The following is an 11840-nucleotide window of genomic DNA, read 5'->3' on the forward strand; positions in this document are numbered from 1 at the left end:
TTTTTTTTTTTTTTTTTTTTTGAGTACGCAGTTTGTCATTTGTGCCTGGGTGAATAATACAGTACTGGAATCTAGCAACATAATGTCAAGGCAAACACCATGGGTCAATCATGACTTTCTTGAACAACAATGGGATTGTCACATACCATGCCTAGGGCTTTTGCCATGGAAAAGATGCAATGCAATTCTAACTCTAAAAAGATGGAACACCATAGTCATTATGGTGTTCCACAGCTTTGTGTGGCTACTTTCCTTGAAAAGATAGTTGTAGTAAGAGACTCGGCAACTACCGCACTGTATATGCTCTTGTAAATATAAAGCTAGCCAGTCATTAAAATATATAGATCATGATTTATATAAGGAAAAATAGGCAGAAGCACTATTATGGGAAAGAACCAATGAATTGTGATTGAAAGATTACCAGAGAAGATCCACATGAATGCAAAAACCAGTGTAGAAGCAACTCCATACACACTAACAATGTCCAATTGTGTGAGGAAACAAGGCACAAACCCAGGCAATTTAAGGTCTCTAGGAACGTATGGGTGGTCTCCTCCCTGCACTTCCATTGGTGTCAAACTCCACCTGTAGCTGCCTTGATATCTGCAATTACAAGTGATTAAGTGTTAGAGTAAAGAGCCAATGAGGAAGAAGCAATGGAGAAATGATAGGATTAAAATGAAAAGGGTCAAACAAGGATACTACAATGTAAACTCCAACAAGAATGGATTCTTGCCCAGCTACAATTGCTAATGTTTTCTAACCAATATTCGATGCAGGCTCCTTATACAATGAATAAATTAAGTAAATAGCCTAAATTATGTGATTTGTCTTCCCCAGATTTTCTACTCCAATCCCATGAATTATGCTCCATTTATGATATGCAAATCTAATGCTTGATTGATTGGTTAGTTTCCATTTTCATTTGTATCTTGACTTAGTGCCTTATCATACAGTCAAAATGAACAAACCACTAATATATACAGATACAAGTTTACAATTTATCCCAAAAAAAAAAAAAAAAATAGTATGGAAAAAACTCAAACTTTTGTAACACCATGCAGTGACCTACAACAGAAGAAGAAAATACCCTATTCTCAACATACATAACTAACAGAGCTATCAGACCGCTGTGGAGGTACGTCAAATAGGTACTAGATTTTTTTGGGCACACAGAATGATGGTAACCATTTTCAGGTACAATAAACTTCATACAAGGTATTTTTGACCATGTGAGAGTGACAAACCAATTCCATCTCAAAAATCATGCATCCTGTCCCTCATCCAAAGATAAGGGCGAGCGACAATTAAATTGAACAATTACAGAATGAAATAGGAAAATGCATATGTGAAACTATTCTTAGTTTTGTAGATTTACCAGAAACACATTCTAAAGAAACTACTATTAGTTATAAAGCAATTCTGAATGACTGATGTGGCCTTCTACATCCTTGTACAGAGTATATTTTATGAATACCTGGAACTCTTCTATTGGGCATTTGAGTTCATGGAATCTAAAGACTTTTCTTTTGAAAATTCACTCTTTCATTTTACATCCAGTACTAGAATCTCAACCAATTCAAATTCTACTTATCTCTACAGGATTAATTAATCTATATTACTACATGTCTACATATCAGGAACGAAACAGAACTCCAACAACTGATGTGAACACATTTGCTAGGAAAATCAAATATTCAATCGAGAATGCACTGAAAATCTGACAATAAACCCTTCATATTCACCTCTAGAATTGTTCGAAATTGATTAATTTCTGAAGAATCAACCACACACAGACCAAAATTTGCAGTACGATAAGTAAAAGCAGCAAGAAAATTAATGGAATCTACAACTGAACTCACAAAATGAGAAGGGGTACACAATAATCTGAAGTACAGCAAAATGGATGGATGAAAAATCATTGAAATTGCAAAGAGTAGACTTACATATGAGCAGAAACAGGTTGAGCAGAAGCTAGCAGAGGCGAGTAACGTTTATATAACGAAGGGAAAAAGCAAAGCGGATTACTGAGGAGTGAGGAGTGCGATGGACTGAGATCTGAAATCTGAAACCTGCAATGGACTCAAGTTTGAAATCTGAGACAGTGAGAAGAGGGAAATAGGCTCTCTAGCCCAACAAATAGCTGTACTATGTACTAACATGCCGTGTTCACACCTATTTGAAAATCTTTAATTAATAGCCTACAATAACTATAATTAATTAATAGCCCACAATAGTTAAAATTAGTCTCATTTCCATTTTTTGTCCTACTGTTATTTGGGCATTATCAATTTTAGTGCACTTCATTAATTTTTGTCATATTGCGGCCAGTCTTATTTAGTCCTGACCACTTTTAGTTCACTGTTAAAATTTTTGTCAAATAACCGTCCAAAACAGGAGTATTTTGACTTTTTCATGCTTTGATCATCCCATTTACCCTTTGCAGTGGTTTTCTTTACACATTTTATCCAATGAAGAGGTCCGGCGAAAGCTATGTGAGCCACATTACAAAGCCATGGCTTTCGCCGGACCTCTTCATTGGATGAAAATGTGTAAGGAAACCCACTGCAAAGGTTCAATGAGATGACCAAAGCATGAAAAGACTAAAAATACCCCTGTTTTGGACGACCATTTGACGAAAATTTTAACGGTGGACTAAAAGTGGCAATAACTAAATAAGACTGGTCGCATTGTGGCAAAAATTAATGAAATGAACTAAAATTGACAATGCCCAATAACAGTATGACCAAAAATGGAAATGACTCTTAAAATTAATTAATAGCAATCTTTAATAAAGAGCATCCACACCAATGTGTTTTTTATGGTTTTTAGAATAATAAATAGTGATGTGGAAGAAAGAGAAGAAGGAGAGAGAATGACTTTTGATTTCCTGCAAAAATGGTTTTAGGAACAATGCAATACATCAAAGAAATATCATTTGTTGTGTGCGTTGTTCAAATTTGCTAAATATTATTATTTTTTAATATTAATATATTTAATTTACATAAATTTTGAATAATATTGATATTATCTAATTTGTTAATTAGATAATATCAAAAGAGTTGGAACTTATCAAACTCTTTTATCCTACAGCTATAAATAAGACTTTTTATTTCTATGTATTCATCCTAGGAAAAATCATAGAATCAACTTCAATAAAATGATTCTAAATGTAAAAGCCCATCAATGAAGATTATGTCAAATGTTGATCTAAATCTCCTATTAAAGATCAAGACATTTGAAACCGAATGCCCTTCAAAAGAACAAACATATAAGTTCTTCCTTAAAAGAACAAACATATAAGTTCTTCCTTGAAGATCAAGCCACTTGAAACCCGGAAGTCCTTCAACAAACATATAAGTTCTTCCTTGAAGATCAAGCCACTTGAAACCCGGAAGTCCTTCAATTGAGCGTTCAAGACATCAACTGAAAAATCAGAGGATCATATATCCAGAGCTTGTACTCACATACCCATATTGATATACTACGTGTAATGAGAAATTTGAATTCAATATATATTCAAAATTTCTTTGTTCATATGCGTTTCGTGCACTGCAAGTGCCCACACGGGCACATTAACAGGCCTAGGTTTTTTGTTCCTGTTTTTGTCAGATCCAATGTTTTTTTTTTGCTTTTTCTTTTTCTACCATGTAAAAACTTAAATTGATATTGATGCTTAGCCTATGAAGAAAGAGAAAATAGAGAGAGAATGGGAATGACTCTCTTGCAAAATAGGGTGTTTGGACAGTGCAAACCTGCAGAGTGGGAAGAAAAATTATCTGTGTTGCGCGAAAGTGGGAAGAAAAATGATCTACGTTGTGCTGCGCGTTTCGCGCACAACAGGCACCCAACGGGCGTGTAGGCGTCCAACGGGCGCGGACACGTATGACATTTGCTTTTTCAATTTTATTTTTATTTTTTTAAAATCAAATTTTTTTTATTTTTTTCCTCCCCTCCCATTTTCTCTTTCTTTATCACACTTACAAAAACTCCTCAAAACCCATAAAAAGACCTCACTATTAATTAAGGACCAACTATTGCCAAAATTTTAATGAGAAATAATTTTTTCAACAATAGTTAGCTGAAAATACTCTTTTAATTAGAACATATTATTATTTTCGTTGAAATTTAGATAATAGTTTGCCAGAAACTTAGCTAGGTAATTGAATGACAGGATCAAATGTGATACAAATACATAGTCATGCACCTAATTTGAAAATATTAACAGTTAAAGATAAATGCGATATAAATTATATAGTCATGCACCTAACTTCAAAATATTAATAGTCAATGACTAAATTTGATACATATACAATAGTCGAAGGACGAAAAGTGAATTTTATTTTTAATAATTATACTCCGTAATTAATTAATAGCCTACAATAATTATAACTAAGTAATAGCCTACAACTAAGTAATAGCCTACAATAATTATAATTAATTAATAGCCTCCAAAATTATAATTAATTAATAGCCTACCATAATTATAATTAATTAATAGCCTCAAAAAATTATAATTAATTAATACCCGCCAATAAATATATCGACTTTGATTGGTAAATAGTTGTTAGGTGATTGGATTAGAAGGTATAACTAGTTGATAACATTAGGAGATTATAGAAAAGTGTTTGGTAAATTAGCTGTTTAGTATAATTTTTTTTCTCAAAAAGCTAATTGAAAAAGTTGCTTTGAATTTTAGCATTCTGGAGTTACAAAAAAATTGATTAACCAACACTTATATCATTTTTTAAACCAAGTCAAACAACTAATAGTGGTCAAATAAGTCAAAATTGACTAATAGACTAACTATTTTACCAAATAGGTCATCAACAAATTAGCTCAAATCCTCACAGATTGGTAAGAAAAGGGCATTCCTGCATATCTGACTGTAAAGATGTGATTAGGATTGAGTTTTTCTTCCCAAACTATGCTAACTTTGCTGTAATTATATGTCCGTTGACTGTTAGCTCCTAATCGATGAACATTTACATGATAGGAGATATTGTAAAGAGAAAGAGGGAAAATGGTGATAGATAATAGTGTAGGGGGAATCATCCAGATTTCGTTCACTAACCGCTAATTGTACGTAATATATAGTATATATATATATAAAATTATAAACCATAACGGAAAATATAAATGGAGACAGAAATATGTTTGTTACATAATAATGTCCACTAATGATAATATTTATAACAATGACAATTGAAAGTAGAATGAGAGGATTACCTAAAAATTAATTTTTCATAAAAATTGTGCATGTAATAACTGAAGTGGTTCTTTGACTATAGTGAAATTACCAATTTGGTTCCGATTTAACGGATATCTAACGATAAAATAAACAAAAGACCAAAATGGTTAAAATTTTCAAAGTCGAAGACTTAATTAGGCACGAAAAATTGTCGATGACCAAATTGATAATTTTGCAATAGTCGAGGGACCATTTCAGTAATAAACTCAGTTGGAAAAGAAGCAAAGTTAAAATTAGACATTTCTAGAGAGAAGTTAGAGCTCATTCTTAGATTGTTGAGAGAAGAACAAGACACAAAAATGGCATGTTATATTTACTTTATTTCAGGTCCAAAATCTATACGCTTATAGGTACAAAATTGCATAATATGACTATATGAGACACAAAAACGTATAACACAAGACACATATGCATGCTTTACAGTTATAAAAAAAAAAAAAAAAAAAAAAAAACTATAACGTGAAAGAACTAAACAACAAACAATCGCGGTCAAAATTAAAATTAAAAACGACGTCATATAAAACCAAGGTCCACAGTGCACTATGGACCCTGGTCCATGGTACAACAATTGAGGAAATAGCAATTTCGCGAAATTACAATACCCATGAATTGCAATTCAATGGTTGTGGGAAAGGAAAAAAAATATGGATGAAATGACAGTAATACCCTTGGTTGTTGTTATTATTATTATTATTACACATGGACATTTTAGTCTTTCTATCACTTCTTTCCTTCTCAATCCCAATAATTCTATTCCTCCCTACTAAACAAAGTAATTTGAATTCCAACTTTATTCCTACCTTATTCTTTTCCCACCGAATTACAATTCCTTGCCTTGCTAAATCCTTCCTTCAAACCAAATGTCCCTGTAAAAATTGTCAACCAAACAATGTGTATGATTTTCATTCTCATTTCTTGTGTCTAACCCGTAAACCAAACACACCCTTAGTTGTTATGTTTAAAAGACAATCAATCCTTCTCTATTCACCTGTATATGAATTATGATAACAAGGCCTCAGTGTTGGTCACTAGGGAAGAGCTGCCATTTAAGCAGTTGAAATCGTAATCCACTATAGACTTCAGCAGCTGACATACACCCTCATAGCATCATTCATTCTAGAATGCTAACTATCAGAATAAACTTGATAAACTATACTGTTTTCTACACAAAAGACCTGAGTTAAAACCTACTATCCGTCTAGTGTACCACCACATTTTTGGACTAATGACTCACCAAAACTAGTAACCCCTAGCCAATTGTCCAAGCAAACTCAATAAACCAATTGCACCATAATCAGTAAACAACATAATCAAATTCTGTAACATCCAATTGCCCTGGCATAGCCTATCAGGCTTCGCCAACATGAGAAGCAGTTTCGGTATTTTACCTATTAAACAAGGCAATCTTATAATGAGAATCAAAATGATAGCACACAATAATGAAGAGAAACTAGGCAGCTTAAGTTATTTGTTGTGGCAAAAACAACCACTCCTCAATAAGTACTCAAAGACTGGAATACCATTATAGCCAAGAGTGACATTTGAAGAAGCCATGACTAAATTAAAATAATAGTCTAGTAGTCTACAAAAGAGACACCGCATTCAAATAATCAAGACAAATGGTCTACAAAGACCATAACTAAGGCAGAGACATAGATAGCAACTGGAAAATGCATGTCTATAATAGCACCATTTACCTCAAGAAACTTGTGCTTACTTGGGCAATTGTGCCCAAGATTAAGTCACCACGAAGAAGTTAGAAGAGGCCAACAAGGAAACTTACAATAGGGTATGAAAGCAAATCCAACTGGGAAACCTTTAGTTGGTCAGCCATTATTAACTGATTGACAACATTCCAACTATTACGTAAATATAATAAATACATACAAAGTAATACCCAAATGTTCAATACCATAAGAACGGTAAGTTGTAAGAAAAAATAAGTAATATTTTAATCCTACTTCCCGGACACAAAATTAAGAATGGCAAAACCATTGATTCATCAATCTGCATATTACAGTGAAGCAGTGTCTTCTATAACAAAAATGTGGTGCAAAGTGGGGGAAAAACCTATACTAAAGTGTAAAACACAAGGAAGCACCGAAGCAAGGTCCACATATATTAAGAATAACATTATTCTGCAACAGAATTTCTACTACACTTTCCAGGACCAATTAAATCTAATTCTCCAAGGTTCAACTTCCTAAAACAAAAAGGCATCAAACTCGGGAGTGTTTGCTTCCTAACATGCTATCATTATATCTTTAGAATAGCATTATTCTGCAACAGAATTTCTACTACACTTTCCAGGACCAATCCAATCTCACTTCTCCAAGGTTCAATTTCCTAAAACAAAAAAGGCATCAAACTTGGGAGTGTTTGCTTCCTAACATGCTATCATTATGTTATCCAGAGAGACATTACTAATTTAATACTGGTTTTATTCTGAATAAGAAACAGCATACAATCTTAACAATGGTTAGCATTAAAACTAGTGAGGGGCAGAAGGCTAATTGCCCTTTCTACTTGTTTTATGAGGTTTCATTTGTAGAAGCAGTGAGATGAATCCAGAAGCAATACCAATCAAACTCATTTCATCCACTTACAGTTTCATATTAGAGTAACAGAAAAAAACAATATGCACCTCAAACTAGTATCCAAAACAAATTAGCTTTCCTGAACAAAGGAAAATGAGTTCCAGACATTTCTCAATGAAAGAGAAGTTTTCAGGTACCTTACACGGTTTACATATTATTCAATTTAAAAACCTCAAAAACAATAAAATTCCAGTTGACCAACCTTGCAGAAATTCACTCCTTTACGGAATATCCCAGGGCTTTGGCTCAGGGACAGCGACAACCATACCCTGAAGCTCCGGAGTGAGGACGACCTGGCATCCCAGTCTGGAGTGCTTGTTCAAAACCCTAGCCCTAGAGTTCCTCTTGAGCACGTATTGTTCATCGTAGGTAGGTGGGGGGAGCTTCTCAAGCCACTCCTGAGCAATGTGGACCTCGCACTCAGCAGAACAAGCATCGATCTCTTCGAGGCGGTGGGAAGCCGGGTCAATCAATCCATGATTGGTCAGCGCCTTAAGAAGAGTCTGGCCGGAGAGGCCGATCACGCCGCGCTTATGGCCATCGGGATCAATGGCGAAGAGGTTCACGATCCGATCGGACACCTTAGCGGAGGAGGTAGGGGTTGAGGAAGTGACAGAGGATGCAGAGGATCGAGCGATGGTTGCTCGAAAGGAGTGGGAGAGGGAGGGATTCCGGGAGATTTGGGAGGCGAGTCTTCGCAAATTCACGACGGCCATTTTCGAGAGCTTCGAAAGACGGAAAGGGGAAATTCAGTGAATGTTAAATCGTTCGAGTTTACTTTGGGCTCTTATTTCCAGTGGTCCAAAATTCGCTCTCCTTAGACATCAAAGCCCATAAGAGGATTGTAAAGAGAATGGGTTAAGGCCCAATTCATCTCAAACCAATTGTTATGACCAGAGTTCATATTGCATTGTGAAACATGATTTAAAAATTATATGCCTATTGATTTTCTGACCAAAGGACAATCAGCAGGCGGCCAACACTACCGGAAAAGGTCTAAGTTATTGTTGGAAAAATACACTCAAAAATGCCTTTTTTAATTCACTCGTGTCAATTCAAAATATTCTCCCCTTTTACAGTGCCTTAGGATGCCTTTTAAAGTGGTCTGAGTGACCGTTAGACTCATACTCATCATAAATATATTTAATGAGCTAATAATGAACAGTAAATGCCCTAATTATTCTTTAAATATTGTCGGCCACTCCCCTCCTCCATGACATGCCTCATAATGGTCTTTACTCCTTCATTAATCACACGTTAATAGCCTGTCACAACTATTTGTTTAGGCTCTTCAGCTTCCGACCTTCTTCTGCCGAATCCTAATGACCGACTCAGGGAACCTTCCAGCGAGACGACTCGGAGTTGATGATATCAAAATCAACATTAACCATCTTTGGCCTTGGCAAGACGTATCCCTTCTTCTCGATTTAACTCGTCTGATCCTTCCGCTCGATTGACTCCCTCGTCCGGCTCCTCCTAAGTCATCCGACTCACACACTCATTCGACTAATCCATCTGACTCCTCCATTCATTCGGTCACCACTACCGACTTCTCCACTTGCTTGATCAATCACCTCGACTCCTCCACTCATCCTGCCAATATGCCATACGCCCTTACTCGCTTAGTCGTTCATCTTGACTCCTCCACTCATCCGGTCGATATGCCCGACGCCCTTACTCGCTCGCTCGATCATCCCAACTCCTCAATTCATCCAATCGATATGCCCAACTTCACTCGACTATTCTCACCTCCTTGATTGGTCTCACCTCCTTTTTGATCGGCCTGACCACATGAGCTATCCCGCGTCGTTTTGCCCGACATGTCCTCTCGTCCGATTCGGGTTCGTATCCCATCATCAGTCCCTCACTTTCTTGTATACCGCACAACTAAGTACAGGAAAGTATCCATCTCGACCTCCTTCAGATTGACTCCAAGACACCTTATTGCCTCTCAATTTTATGCATTCCTTTCTCAAGGGCGCACAGTTAACCAAGTGTCGACTCCTTTTACAGGCCTCCAGCCGACCGAATCGACTCCTTACGCCTAATGTTTATGCACTCCCTTTACAAGGAGGCACGATTGACTAAGTGCCGACTCCTTTTATAAGCCTCTAACCGACTGAATCGACTCCTTATGCCTACTGTTTACACATTTCTTTTACAAGGAGGCACGGTTAACTGAGTGTCGACTCTTTTTACAAGGCTCCAGCCGACGGAATCGACTTCTTACGCCTACTGTTTACACACTCCCTTTACAATGAGACATGGTTGACTGAGTGCCGACTCCTTTTACAAGCCTCCAGCTGACCGAATCGACTCCTTACGCGTGTTGTTTACACACTCCCTTTACAAGGAGGCACAGTTAACTAAGTGTCGACTCCTTTTATAGGCCTCCAGCCAACTGAATCGACTCCTTACGCCTACTGTTTACACAGTCCTTTTACAAGGAGGCACGGTTGACTGGGTGTCGACTCCTTTTATAGGCCTTCAGCCGACCAAATCGACTCTTTACGCCTACTATTTACACACTCCTTTTACAAGGAATCACAGTTGATTGAGTGTCGACTCCTTTAATGGGTCTTCAGCTAGTCAACTCAACTTCCCATCTAGACCCTATGTGTAATATTCCGTACCCTCAAATCTCGAGAAAGGGACACGCCGCCTTTTATAGTCTTGTCAACGTTATTCGTGCACATCACGCGTGATTTTAAGACAAGTGATTTTAGGGCATGTGATTTCTGGACATTGGATTTGTTCTATAAGTAGGCTCATACCCTAGTAGCTTCTCTCAATTTTAAGACACGTGATTTTAAGACACATGATTTTAAGCAAGAAAGCGCAATTTTTTTATTCCCCTCAATGCCTTAAAATTTTGAAATGTAAAACGGATCCCCAAGTTTTACTCGCGACATTGGATTTCTGGGCATGTGATTTTAAGACACGTGATTTTAAGTAAGAAAGCGCAATTTTGATTCCCCTCAATGCCTTAAAATTTTGAAATGTAAAACGGATCCCCAAGTTTTACTCACGACGCAACACGTGGCAGGCAAGTCAGTTTGAGTGGTGATCTGCATTGGTTCACCGTGGACCGGCATTGTACGAAATCCCAGCTCGGTTAAATGTTTGTTGCTTTTGATCTACAATTGGATTTTATAGTTCGAGCCTCTCGCTGCATTACCTTGACTCGAGACACGAACTAGGGGGGCTATTTGATAGGGAATATACCCGGTATGCCGACTTGTAGGCCCTGAGGATCTGATCGGAACCAACCTCCCATGCAGTGAGGAACATTTCCTAACCTGATCCGACTTCGGGTGAATACTGACCGCCCTGACATGGAGATTGTGACCTATATTGGTTTAGAGAACCTCTTTGTTCTTACTCTTTTGTACTCGATCCCGACCTGAGAGGTTGACCTTGGTCCCGAGCACTACAACCGTTGACAGTAGCTTAAACCAAGCCCGGTGGTTACTAGTCAATAAGATATATCGTGACACGTAGGCATTCCTCCTTCGACCCGAGACCGCTAAGTGCGTGTAAGACACGTGGCAGGCATGCCGGTCCCTAGGTATTGATTTCCCGAGTGATTGTGTTCAAAATTAAATACAAATACGTATAACCGAGTGAATTTACCACATTAGTAATGTTGAAGTATCATTTTAATTACACTTCAGGTTCATTTTGACAATATATATTATGTATGAGTTATGTTTTCTAGTTTCATTTTTCACACATTAGTTTCATTATAGTAACGCTAAAGTATTATTTTAATTACAGTTTAGGTCCATTTAAAAAATATACATTATTGCATGAGCTATGTTTTTAGTTTCATTTTTCACACACACACACATTAGTTTCATTATAGCCACACTGAAGCATTACTTTAATTCTACTATAGTTTCATTTGACTATATATATATATATATATATATATATATATATATATATATATATATATATATATATATATATATATATATATATATATATAA

At 36.5% G+C, this 11840-nt stretch overlaps 2 protein-coding genes across 2 annotated transcripts in view; both read right to left on the minus strand.

Moving 5' to 3' along the window:
- LOC116024945 (probable 3-beta-hydroxysteroid-Delta(8),Delta(7)-isomerase) overlaps positions 1–2131 on the minus strand; it is a 4367-nt gene extending 2236 nt beyond the window's left edge. Inside the window, exons 1-2 of the mRNA XM_031265988.1 lie at positions 1947–2131; positions 422–603 (exon numbers count right to left, since the gene is read on the minus strand). Of these exons, the coding sequence (XP_031121848.1) occupies positions 422–569 (148 nt within the window). The 5' untranslated portion in view covers positions 570–603; positions 1947–2131. The remainder of the gene's footprint in view (positions 1–421; positions 604–1946) is intronic.
- A 5682-nt stretch (positions 2132–7813) lies between these two features.
- LOC116024870 (ferredoxin-2, mitochondrial) lies at positions 7814–8608 on the minus strand. The gene has a single exon (XM_031265883.1). It carries the CDS (start codon positions 8562–8564, stop codon positions 8070–8072), a length of 495 nt encoding a protein of 164 aa, XP_031121743.1. The 5' UTR covers positions 8565–8608; the 3' UTR covers positions 7814–8069.
- Positions 8609–11840: the final 3232 nt, after the last annotated feature.

Source organism: Ipomoea triloba, chromosome 7, assembly GCF_003576645.1.
Source record: "Ipomoea triloba cultivar NCNSP0323 chromosome 7, ASM357664v1".
Lineage (NCBI taxonomy): Eukaryota > Viridiplantae > Streptophyta > Magnoliopsida > Solanales > Convolvulaceae > Ipomoea > Ipomoea triloba.